Below are 12,990 nucleotides of genomic sequence, written 5' to 3' on the forward strand. Positions count from 1 at the left end.
ATGCCTGGCTCCACTCCGCTACAATCACAACACAGGTCAAAGATGGCAGCGCTGTCATCGCCCCTGCGAGTGTGTCGTGGAATCCTGAAAGAATTGCGTGCAATTCAGGGACCGAGTTACAAAAAATCACTAGCTTACAACTATGTTATGGACCAGTTTCGCAAGAATAAGGTAAGCATACCAGTAAATGCGCAAAGCCTGATGTTAGCTCAGTTGCTAACTACTGCTGCACTGGGCTCGCATGGCAGTCGTTGGCTAGCCTGATAACTATTGAATGAAAACGTTCCGTTTCGTTTTATTGGCGTTAAGAGGACATATTTAAGCAGTTTACAGCAGTGCCAACAGACCTGTTGCCTAACATGATGCTGAAAAGTGGTTGTTGTCTACTTGACACGTGCTTAAAAGCTGTAAGCAAGGTGACTAAAGCAGAAGGGCACGCAAACGTTAGCTAGCAGCTAATTAGCCTAAGGTGTCGCGTTTAAAATCATCAAAATCGTCGTTGATTCAAATTGTTAGTGTTTTTCACTCCATGGAAAACTCCAAGTTAAATATATTTGTGGGGATTTTTTAAACCAAATGTATATCTACTGATATTCATATACTTTTGCATTTAAGTTAATTGGAACCAAAGCTGCTGAAACTACTCGCTTCATTAAAGCAGTCAGTCCAGACGACGTTATCTCCATCTAAGCGATTCTCTATCTATATTTAGCCGTACAGACATACACTGTGTATTATTAATGGTTGGGAGAGTGTGGCTTAACATGGGGCTTGAATCTGCAGTCACTGAAGCAAAACAGCTGGGAGGAACGCTTGTATGTCGTTTCGCATTTATCGTCCTTTAAAGGCATCCCAAGGCTTTATAATGTATAGCTGCTGGTCTGTGGGGACTAAACTAAACGCATATTGTCCATGCAGCTGTTAGAAATCCTGAAAGGGGGTGGGACACACACACAGACTGATGAAAGCATACCTGTTTATCATAAAGCGGCAATTTTCTATGCTGATTCCAGGGTACCTTCTACTTTATTCATCTGTATTTTCTTTATGGTAACTTTTTTTTTGTAAACAACACTAGACGAACAGTTTCTCTTATTATGTTATTGTTTATCATCCATTTGTTTCTTTTATATTCAACCTTTCACAGGTGACTGGAGAAAGGTACTGCCGTGCCAAGCAGGAAGCGCACCATGCCTCACACACATACCTGTGTTTACTAGCTTCCACTAGAAACCACCTGGTCCTGCACAATCTTTACCATGGCAAGGGAGAGCGCAGCCCAGAAGAGGTGGCTGGTCTCGTGGGGCTCAGGTTGCCCACCCAGCCAGGAGGCAAAGGCTGGGAGAAGTGAGGACACTGGACAAACAGTCTTTAAAATCTTAAGAGTCGTGTGTGTTTGACTCATCTGGACAGTCGAGCTCATGTAAATCAAACTCTTTGACAGGTTGGGAGTTATGTTATGTTATGTGAGCTTTCTGAGAGATTATTTTACCTGTGTTCAAAAGGTAGAAAAAATCAGTGTACTGTGAAAATGTAAGCTGCGGTTAAAATCTGATTTAATATATCGCCCCCACTACTAATCCACAGCTCTGTGTGTGTTTAAATGCAATGATTAAAAATAAATGTAAGTACATTTTTATTTTTGAGTTATTTCTATTAAAACAGGAATCATTTTGACACTTTTTCTGGAAGGATGTTTATACAATATAAATACATCATCAAACACGTGTTATTTAAACTGTTAATTAAATAAGTCCTTTATTTTGATTTCATGTACTTAAGGAGCCGGTAAATACACTTCATCAGAAGCTGATCAGCTAGGATATTTAGCACACAATGTAAAATATGGCACGCTGATGAAGCTTACAGTGGACAGACTTTGCTAAGACTTATTTTACTCACTGTGTGTTATTTTACAAGTAACATAAATGTGTAGTTTTTTTAGTTTTAATCTGAGTGCATATTGTGTACTTTTTTTTTTAAACCAGTAACTAACCTCCCCCCTCTTTTTGAAACAATGGCTCAGCCTTATGTGGTTTCGAGGTATGCAGTGAATCCTGAATGTTGCAGATTTAAAAAAAAATCTTTAAGAGACTCAAAACTCCTAATCACTGCCTTATAGCCAATGAAAGTGCCCCTATAACACTTTTCCTTATTTTTTCTCATATGGGCACTAATGGACACTTCATTAGGTACACTTGTTGAACTGGATGTTAATGCAAATATCTAATCAGGCTGTCACATGGCAGCATATCAGTGCATGTAGGCATGGTGAAGATGGCTGAGCCCTCATTTCAATAAAAGGTGGTGGGAGTGCATGCAACAGTGCAAAAGTCTTTAGTCACCCTTTATTTTTCTAGGGAAATGGGAGTAGTAATTTATTGAAGCAAGTGCAAACACATAGAAATACAGTATATACAACAGAAATATCTTGTATGACCTTTATTCTTCAAGACAGCATGAACACTCTTGCAGTTTTCTTGTCATTTTTTAAGTAGTTCTCAGAAATAGTTCTCCAGGCTTACTGAATGACAAAGCTGACTTTTGCCAAATTACGCAAAAACTAAACTGAAATTTGGCCCTGCAAGGTACTCGATGTTCAAATATTAAAGTCAGTAATATCTATGAGCCAAATGTTTTTTACTGAGGGCATTGACCGAGGCCTAGTATAAGATAATGATATGAACTGTGCATCATACTAAGCTACTGTTTGGAGTCCCAGAATAAAAACGTGGAGCTGAAAATAAGCAGGTTGACCTTCAAGTTAAATTAGGAGCTCTTTGAAACTGTCAGCAAGAGAATAATGAGTTAAATAGGCCTACACAAGACATCCCATGGACTCTCCCATTAATTTAGGTCCACAAACCGGGCGACATCGGATCTTTGCCCCTCTGTCAACAGTTCCCTCATACAGTACATCGTTTTTCTGGCTAGTTTTATCCATTCCACTTTTTCATAAATCCTATCCTTCCTGTTTCCCTTACTCTGCAGTCGTGACTAACATTGCCTTCAGTCTGAATTTAAATAGACAAACCCTAAAGCAAAGCTCAAACTCACAGTTGACACACGGAGTAAGACGTGCACTCGTGTGCTGCCCCGAACTAACCCACGCGCACAGCCCAGCAATCAAGGTCCAATGCGTACTGACAAACCAAAGGCTTGTGTCAAAAAATTATACTGCACAGAAAGCCCCCACAGTTTCAGGCTTCCTGGAACAGACAGAATGAGGGAGACCCTGGCACTGCAGGTCATTCTGCTTTTCCGTGGTGAGAGTTTGAGGAGATGGCGTTAATAATAATGCAGCATCTCACGGTTATGCAATTAAATGCATAATTGTATGTATGCGGGGGCAACCTGGTAGTTCGTGGAGTAATAAGTGGTAGAAAATTGGTGACATGTTGATAAATTGATTCTCCAATTAAATGAAGTTAACGATGGTAAATGAAAACTGGCGGTGATACAAGTGAGCGTCAAGCTTGTACGAGGAAAACCTGTGAGAGAGAGAGAGAAGAGGGCGGGGACAGTCAACTACTCAGAGCGGAGGATGATTTTTTTTTTTTTTTTAATCATTCCTTGGTTTAGAAAAGGAGGAAGCATCTCCAACTTCTGCCTCCGAAAAAAGAAAGAAAGAAAGAGTCATTTGTGAGTCTGTGCTCGCTGGAGCGTAGTGCGCGCTCTTCGCTGGAGGAGAGGAGCATCTGGATATTGCTGTGAGTTACCTCTTGCAGTTCAAGATTTTTCCAGGAGTTGGGGGACGACATTTAAAAAAAAACTGCCATACTAGAGAGCAAGCTGTTTGCAACAAACAGAAAGGCGAGAGGGAGGAGAAACAGAACTAAAGGAGCGGAGAGAGGAGAGGTGACTTGGCCGAAGCGACATGTTTGGCATGTTTAAGAATTCACTCTTCGGAAACACCGAGGAGACGGAATATAAGCTGCTCAGCAGCGAGACGAAGGTAAGCAGCGTGTGTGCTCAGACAAAGCTTTCTCGTTCTCACATGCTTTGCTCCTGCGATTTCCTTCTTCTGAGTCTTTATCCTTGGCTTTACGCGCGTGTACAGTTACGATTACGCACAGCGATTCTGTCAGATTATAAATGTGCGAGTTTCCCTCCTCTGGTTCCATGAATATTTCACCTTTTACTTAATTCTGTGCAGGTCGTGTTATTAGACTTTCGTTTAAAATTAACACGGTGATTAGCCTGCTGCTGCAGGCCAAACAGCCTGACAGTGACCTATGAGGATGCATGCTGATCCACAGCGTGGGGGGTAAAGTGTAAACCAGCCCCAGGTTCTCCTCCAACCAACAAGGCAGAAATAATTGAAGATGGTGACGCATAATCTTAAAACAAGAACATTCACAGGGGACTAAAATCGGAAAGACTGAGGGTTCATGTTCGGTGTGGCTCACTGTTTCTTTCCAATATGGCACTGTGTGTGTGTGTGTGTGTGTGTGTGTAAAGACACAGTAACTGTCGCTGGGGTGGAAGAGGATGCTGATCAGACCTGTATGAACTCTGATACGGATTGTAGGTTCTCTGATACACCAGCCATCCCTGCTGAGGAGAGTAACAAAGACTCAGCTCCACCATGCATAATGTGTTTGTTTTTATGTTTACTGTAACCACACCGTGGAAAAATAACCGCAAACTCACTGATGTGTTAATAACTAAGGCCTCGCGGCTGTTTCAAGGTTATTCTCTCAGGCTCTGTGTGCCCACCGCTATAAATGTGCATGCAGTCATCTACTATTGGTCTTGACGCGCATGTTTTAAAAGTATCTTTGTGTGTTCATCTCCTAAATAGCAGCTAACTTTTGGGAGAAAGACAAAGGCAGGCGGACAAACAGGATTTCCAGCCCAACTGACCAGACAGGCAGGGAATTAAATGACCCAAACGGACACAAGCAGAGTCAGATCTGTTCTGACAGCATACTTTACATCTGTTGTCAGAATCAGAAACTCAAAAACAGACAGTTGAAGCCAGCAGTATGTGCACACATAACAGTTTGTTTTTTTTAGATTGGAAGCACTTCCACTAACATTTAATCTTGAATTACAACCTTATTTTAATGGAGACCTGTCAGAAATACAGGATTCTTGCTAGTGAGTGATCATTTGTATTAACTGTCCAATGTTCAGTGTATCACTACACTTAGAAAACAATCTGGAGGCTCATTAAATCTCTGTACTTGATTGATGTTTAAAAAGCAGGTGCTGAAATCAGAGCTTGTCACATGATCTGTGGAGCACCTGTGTGACTCTGACACTCAACACGCTTAATTAATTCTGACACAGAATACAGACAAGCGCACACACACACACAGCAGAACATAGAGTATTGTTTCAAAATAAGATGAACTGACGGGCACTTTAGCAGTCAGTGCTGATAATAACTTCAGTGTGCTCGGTTCAGGCGCTGAATAATTATCACTGTATAAGCTGGCATCAGACAGCCGGTAAACACACACATGCACACAAAAAGAGATGCATGACAGACAAATTAATTGCACTACTTAACTGAAGTCAGGCTCTGCTTTCTTTGTGTGTCACCCATATGCAACATTAATGGCGGTCCCACTGACAAGCTATACAGGGCAAAAACCCTGTAATTACTATGCAGGAGCCCGGGTACTCGTCACAAGTTAAAGTTTCACAGTAACTCAGCGTTATCTTGCATGTGTAGAGGAATAAATATGGCTATAGGGTCCTCATAAGGCCACTCCAGAGGATTTCAGGTCCTCTGTGGGTTTTAAATAAGATTATGAGGATGAAAAGGTGTTGGTTACAAAGGTAAAGCAAAAGGAAATGTTTTTTAGCATCTGGGGATTTGATAGTAGACAAAGAATCACTAATTCAATTTGAAAGATGAAGATATTTGCATGATATTTTTAGATTTGAATGTCCCTCCAGGGTAGTGAAAACATGCTCAAGAAGCCCACATAGGACTGAGACTGTGCAGTGGAAACTGTGCCCCGAGCCTGTTTCCATTGTTGCTTTTCTTTGTCGCTGTTATCACGTTGAGATAAACACCTTATCTGCAAAATAAACGACATATTTCACAGAGGCCAGCAGGTTGAAGTCACTGCATATTATTCAAAAGAAGTGGATGACAACGATATAATGCAGTTAAATTTCAGTGCACGAACCTAATCTTACAAACGCAGAAGCATGTGCACAGTGTGACCGTGTCAGTGAGTGAAAAGCTGCTTTTGAAACCTGCATCACTCCATCAAAACCCATCCAAATTCCTGCTCCGCAGCATGGCTGAGTGACCGTGCTCCACGTTAACCCCACTTAATCATATTTAATGTAAAACTGTTGCATCATATTAACGCTGTGAAAGAGAGCGCGCAGTGTGTGTGTGTTTTCTTTTTGCATGTGCTCTGTTATGTAAGACTGTGTGTCTCTTCCCCATTATTCTATGTAAGCCGACGGAGCCCTGCAGAGCAGAAGAAGAAATTAAATCAAATCAGTATAAATATGTTTCATCTGTATGTGCCCACTTTGGTCTCACACACACAGACACTGAACTCTCTGTGTGTAAATCTCGCTAGTTCAGGGCTTCTGTCCTTAGAAGCAGATTGTCAGCATCAGTGTGTCAGAGGTGAATCATATCTGGGCTTGACCTCTGCTGCTCCCATCCCCAGGATGAGAACAGTGGTGTTTGCGTGTGTGTGTACAGAACAGGAGGTCTGCATTCGTGCAGCAGTGACTGGCCTGCCGATGCCTTAAGACGTCCTCCAATTTCCTTTTTCTTCCCTAGGATGGAGTCAGCTTTGAGGTGCGACGGTATGATGCTGCTAAGTTTGCTGCTGTTTCCTCTGAGGGGCGAACCTTCGACCAAGTAACAGGAGAGCTAATGAGGAAGCTGCTCATGTATATTGGCGGAAGCAATGAACAAGGTAAACCAAGTGGAGAATAAATCCTTCAAGTGGATCATGTGCCACGTTCGCTGAGAATACCAAATTAAGTTTGAGCCAAGAAGACCTTCAGATACTTTCTTTCAGCTTTGCTGTCACCTTCCAAAACATATTTAGTGCCAATAAATAACAGCCATGAAGCACAAATTCACTGGACTAATCACTGCTGCCAAGTTGTAGTTTTCATAAGCGACAGACCATGATGATTTTTTGTTGAGTTGGTGGTCAATCCTGGAATTTATGAAAGAATAAAAATATTTTAAAAAGCTGCTTTTTTTTTTCAGTTGTCTAAAAATATGATTAATCATACTTTTTTCTGTTTTAAGATCTCCAGAAGCAAGTTTGAGCCAACTAAATTTTATTTATATAGTATAATTCAGCTCCCCTCAATGGGCCTAACATTGCAAGGCAAAACCCTTACAATGTTAACCTCCTAGGACCTGGCGTCCACATATGTGGACATCACTTTTTGGGTTGTCTAGACCAAAATACTAAATTTTGCTCTACGAGAGCCTGATATCCACTTACGAGGGCATCATATTACGGACGTCCTCATATGTGGATCTCATTTTTCTCAGAAACAAAAATCAAGTAAAAAATAAATCAGGTAATTCTTTGTTTTTACATTGATTAGGTCCCAATCAGCCCAAATAGCAAAGAGAAATTAAAAATGCATGCCATGAAAGAGTTGAAAAAGAGTTGAGAAAACAACAGAAATCAGACACAAGCATTTGGCAACAGTGGGAAGGAAAAACCCTGATTTAACAGGAAGAGAACACCAACAGAACCAGAGTGAGGGAAGGGAAGCAGCTGGGGGTGAGAGGAAAGAGCAGAGATCAAAGGAGGGCTTGAAGAGACAAGAAGTTAATGACATGCAGTAGTGGTGGTAAAAGCATTAGAAGTGAAAAGAAGATCTCAGTGCATCATGGGAAGTTCTCCAGCAGCCTTAGCCTATAGTAGAATAACTCATGGTTCAGGACCACCCGATCCACCTCCAACTATAACCTTTATCAAAAAGGCAGTTGTTTTGGCAGTTACTTTCAAACATTATCAACAGTAACTTTAATTTTAATGATCGCTGAGATATTTAAAGAAAAATCCATGAATAGAATTACAAGTAAAATCTAAAAAGTGTGCCAGCTTTGCCTCAAAATATGTTTGTTTTCATTGCTGTTGTTAAATTCTGCAGTTGATTTCAATTCGGGATTCTTTGGATGCATCCAGCAAAAGAAAGTTGGCACTTTGAAGCACCCTAAAGCAATACAAATGAGCATAATGGAATCAACACATGGCTCAAACTTCAGGGCCAAACTTATCTTAAATAAACAGAATATTTTTACATAGAATTTAACTGGGTTGACTTTAGGTGACTCACAGATACAGATGTTCTCTGGTTCCCTGCTGTAGTTAAGGTAAATAGAAGTGCAGTGTGAAATAGGCATTTATTTCACTGTTGGAGGTATGATTTACATGTGCTGCTTTGCAGCGTCTCTGTTATTGCTATCAGTGTTGCATTTGCATAATTTTGTTACATAGTCCACAAAAAAAGTGCACAGTTCCTGCCCTTTAGATTCGGGTAATGCCGCTGCAGGGAGAGAGTTTCTCTGCTGTCTCTTCCATGTTCCTCCTATTTTTGAAATTCCCTTTCCGTCTCACACTTTAAATCATAAGGTGAGGCCATGGGTACAGCAGCTCCCATCATAATGACAGTGTACCCGCGAAACGATGGGGTTTTCTCTCGCCGCTTGGTGGTGGCCATCCGCATTCCCACCAGCTACCAGCAAGAACCCCCGACTCCCACCGACAGTGCCATCAGGATTGAAGAGAGGCCCGGCATGACCGTCTACGCTCTGTATGTGTCATTTAAAGTGGTTCTATTACTATTATTACTATTACTATTTGATGTGTATACAGCAAGTGCTTTGAAATCTTTTTCAATTTGCAGGCAGTTTGGAGGCTTCGCAGGGGAGAGCGAGTACAGAGCAGAGGCCCTGCGTTTGACACGTACCCTGGGCGAGACGGCCCCCTTTCAGCGCAAGCAGTACTTCTGCTGTAGCTATGACCCGCTCAGGCCTTACGGACGCAGAAATGAGGTTTGGTTCCTACAGGAGGAGCCATAGACGGTCAGATCTCGTGCTAAATTCTTTATTCATTTTCCTCACTTACAGTCATGTAACCCTAAAACTGAGTTTGGGTGTTTACAAAAAGGGACAACTTGGGATTCAGTGGAGTAGTAATTTTTTCTCATTTCATGACATTTTCTCTAATTTAAAGTCATGAAACTGGCCTAAAGTGACCGAACGCTTCAGAACAACTATTTGGAGTTCTGCAAAGTATGTTCAGCAATTTAATATAAAATAAATTCCATGAGTTCAAACAGCATCCACACTGCTGCTCAGATGTTTGGGGTTGATTTGGATTCATCTAAGGCGCCATGCAAGCAAACAAAAATGTCCTATATGACAATTAATGATTAATGAAATCGTGCATTATTTATGACTTTCAGTGGAACATCTATCTAGACCTATGGTGGTCAGTGTTCTGCAACCATCCATTAGCACATTTTGTTCTTTAAGTGATAATCAGGAAAAACTCGTTTTGTTTCACAGTTCAATTGCAAGTGCTGATTCAAGAATCAACAGCATTTGAGTGCTCGTTTCTTTTAAAAAAAAAAGGTTCTTCAAGCAGGAAACCAACAAAACCAAAGATTGCATAAAAAGGTGTGTGCTACTTCCTTAACAGAACAGAGCAATGTGGTTTTAACTGGAGCAGTAAGAGAAGTGGAAGGCTCTGGTAAACAGCTGAGAAAGAGGCCCGCGGTGCCTGCAGTCTGACAAACAGATGCCTCCAAAGTCCTCAGCTGGACAGTTTCATTAAGTGATTTTTTTTTTTTTTTTTTTTTAAACAGATGAATCCAAAACAACTTTATTGATCTTCATCGATTCTCTAATCAAAGAGGAGTTCTGATGATGATGATGGCTGCTGAAAATGGGCCTCTGTGTCTCTACACAGATATTGCATTAAAAATCATTAAGCACATTGAAAATAGACAGAAAACATAAAACCGAAGTGTTTTTCTTTACAAAAATTTCCTAATGATCACCAAACATTTTCTCCAAGATGGGGAGGGTACACTCACTGTCCACTTTATCAGATCTGTTCAACAGATTGCTGGTGCAAATATCTAATCAGCCAATCACATGGGAGCAACCTTAGTAGAATTGTGCATCCCCATTGGCCTCCACCATCATCAGATGTCAATCCAACAGTCTTTGGGATGAGGTAGAACAAAAGATTCACATCATGGATGTCAGGCCAGCAAATCTGCAGCAGCTGTGTGATGCTGTCGTGTCATTATGGACCAAAATCTCAGAGGAACGTTTCCAGCGCCTCGTTTAATCAATTGAGTGCAAAAGGAAATCTAAGCTGGTAGTCGGGCGTAGCAGTGAGTGTAGATCTAAAAGAAATTACTGTTAAATAAATTGGAAAGTTACTGGGATTTTTTTTTTATAGGCATAAGACTGGATGATCAAATCTAAATCCAAACAAATCAGTCTCGTCGTTTCCTTTTGGATTTCTGTGTTTGTCCTTGAAGGTATATAAAGTCTCAGTAGCGCTCCCGTCTCCATGAGTACACATGCTCCACACGTTCATGCTAGTTTACAACTTAGCGATGACTACAAAGAAATGTATAGCATTATTTAACGTACATGGTAGTAAAAACCACACATCCTTTTCCTGAGTAAGGAACTGGAAAAAACAGGAGTTGAGCCATAAAGTAGAATTAATGTTCAGTCTCTGTGAGTGAAACCTAGATACATAGCCACTGGTGTCGATCTAAACTCTGTGATTATGCATTGGTCCTGAAAGCATTTGTGTGTAGTAAATATGTTGTTTTATTGCAGTGCATGATAATGCAATCATTACTTATTAAGATATTTAAACTGTGTTATGTGTACAGTGTGATTCTGTGATAAAACTGACCATATTGTTCAGATTTGACAGTGTTTAATAATCTAATAAATATATTATTTAATTAGAGTGTGGATTATTCTTATTGTCCATCATTCCATCATTTGTAAGAGTCAAAGGGTATGTGAACAACTTCCTAAGAAGACCAGCAACGCTGTGTGACTTCATCAGTCTCACATCACTATGTTGCTTGGTGGGCATTTCTTTATGCACAACTGAGGTCCCAACACAGCTTTTCAATAAATAAAGGCTCGCCTTGACTTGGCCACTGCTTTTCTTTTTCAGCCTTTCTGTTGTAGATTTGCTGATGTGCTTGGGATCATCACTCTGTTGAATGACCTGGTTTGGGCCAAGCTTTAGCTGTCGGACAGACGGAGTCACAATTGACTTTAGGATACTTTACAGAGTTGGTGTGTCTGTGAAGGTTCTCAGTCATCCAGGTCATCGTAGTCTAAGGAGCTTGGAAAGCAAAGCATGTGGACTTCTTTGAGTTGCTTGAAGAAGTTTCACCTCTCATCCGAGAAGCTTCTTCAGTTCTAAGGGTCAATGGTGGAGAGTCCCAGATTTAAACCCAGTGGGAGTTTCCCCCCCAAAGAGGGACAAAGGACCTGAAGAAGCTTCTCGGATGAGAGGTGAAACGTCTTCAAGCAACTCAAAGAAGTCCACACGCTTTGCTTTCCAAGCTCCTTAGACTAGAGTTGGTGGTCGACTCAGTGACTGTAAGGTGCCCAGGTCGGTGGCCGTAAAACAAGCCCAAACCATGGCACCTCCACCACCACGTTTGACGGTTGGTATGAAGTGTTTTTGCTAATATGCTGCGTTTGGTTTTTTATCAAACACAAACTTGCTGATTATAAGTTAATCAAATCCAGTTGATTAGCGGCACTATAACTATTAAATGGAAGCAGTAAGGTGTGTTCACACGCAGGTTTTTACATACTGCTTCTGCATTCTGGCTTAACTGTATGTTAAATACAGGGAGTGCAGAATTATTAGGCAAGTTGTATTTTTGAGGAATAATTTTATTATTGAACAACAACCATGTTCTCAATGAACCCAAAAAACTCATTAATATCAAAGCTGAATGTTTTTGGAAGTAGTTTTTAGTTTGTTTTTAGTTTTAGCTATTTTAGGGGGATATCTGTGTGTGCAGGTGACTATTACTGTGCATAATTATTAGGCAACTTAACAAAAAACAAATATATACCCATTTCAATTATTTATTTTTACCAGTGAAACCAATATAACATCTCCACATTCACAAATATGCATTTCTGCCATACAAAAACAAATCAGCGACCAATATAGCCACCTTTCTTTGCAAGGACACTCAAAAGCCTGCCATCCATGGATTCTGTCAGTGTTTTGATCTGTTCACCATCAACATTGCATGCAGCAGCAACCACAGCCTCCCAGACACTGTTCAGAGAGGTGTACTGTTTTCCCTCCTTGTAAATCTCACATTTGATGATGGACCACAGGTTCTCAATGGGGTTCAGATCAGGTGAACAAGGAGGCCATGTCATTAGTTTTTCTTCTTTTATACCCTTTCTTGCCAGCCACGCTGTGGAGTACTTGGACGCGTGTGATGGAGCATTGTCCTGCATGGAAATCATGTTTTTCTTGAAGGATGCAGACTTCTTCCTGTACCACTGCTTGAAGAAGGTGTCTTCCAGAAACTGGCAGTAGGACTGGGAGTTGAGCTTGACTCCATCCTCAACCCGAAAAGGCCCCACAAGCTCATCTTTGATGATACCAGCCCAAACCAGTACTCCACCTCCACCTTGCTGGCGTCTGAGTCGGACTGGAGCTCTCTGGCCTTTACCAATCCAGCCACGGGCCATCCATCTGGCCCATCAAGACTCACTCTCATTTCATCAGTCCATAAAACCTTAGAAAAATCAGTCTTGAGATATTTCTTGGCCCAGTCTTGACGTTTCAGCTTGTGTGTCTTGTTCAGTGGTGGTCGTCTTTCAGCCTTTCTTACCTTGGCCATGTCTCTGAGTATTGCACACCTTGTGCTTTTGGGCACTCCAGTGATGTTGCAGCTCTGAAATATGGCCAAACTGGTAGCAAGTGGCATCTTGGCAGCTGCACG

General features: G+C 41.2%; 2 protein-coding genes across 2 annotated transcripts; both read left to right on the top strand.

Annotated features, from left to right (window-relative positions):
• Positions 1 to 2,427, top strand: fmc1 (formation of mitochondrial complex V assembly factor 1). The gene is made up of 2 exons (XM_085270470.1): positions 1 to 171; positions 1,148 to 2,427. The coding sequence occupies exons 1-2, from the start codon at positions 1 to 3 to the stop codon at positions 1,349 to 1,351; spliced, it is 375 nt and encodes a 124-aa protein (XP_085126596.1). The 3' UTR covers positions 1,352 to 2,427.
• A 1,063-nt stretch (positions 2,428 to 3,490) lies between these two features.
• On the top strand, positions 3,491 to 10,961 carry LOC146575668 (heme-binding protein 1-like). The gene is made up of 4 exons (XM_085270471.1): positions 3,491 to 3,955; positions 6,764 to 6,902; positions 8,592 to 8,772; positions 8,866 to 10,961. Exons 1-4 carry the CDS (start codon positions 3,878 to 3,880, stop codon positions 9,038 to 9,040), a joined length of 573 nt encoding a protein of 190 aa, XP_085126597.1. The 5' UTR covers positions 3,491 to 3,877; the 3' UTR covers positions 9,041 to 10,961.
• Positions 10,962 to 12,990: the final 2,029 nt, after the last annotated feature.

This window comes from Mchenga conophoros, linkage group LG4, assembly GCF_057382185.1.
Source record: "Mchenga conophoros isolate Kocher_MC1m ecotype Shallow Benthic linkage group LG4, M_conophoros_male_GT1.1, whole genome shotgun sequence".
NCBI lineage: Eukaryota > Metazoa > Chordata > Actinopteri > Cichliformes > Cichlidae > Mchenga > Mchenga conophoros.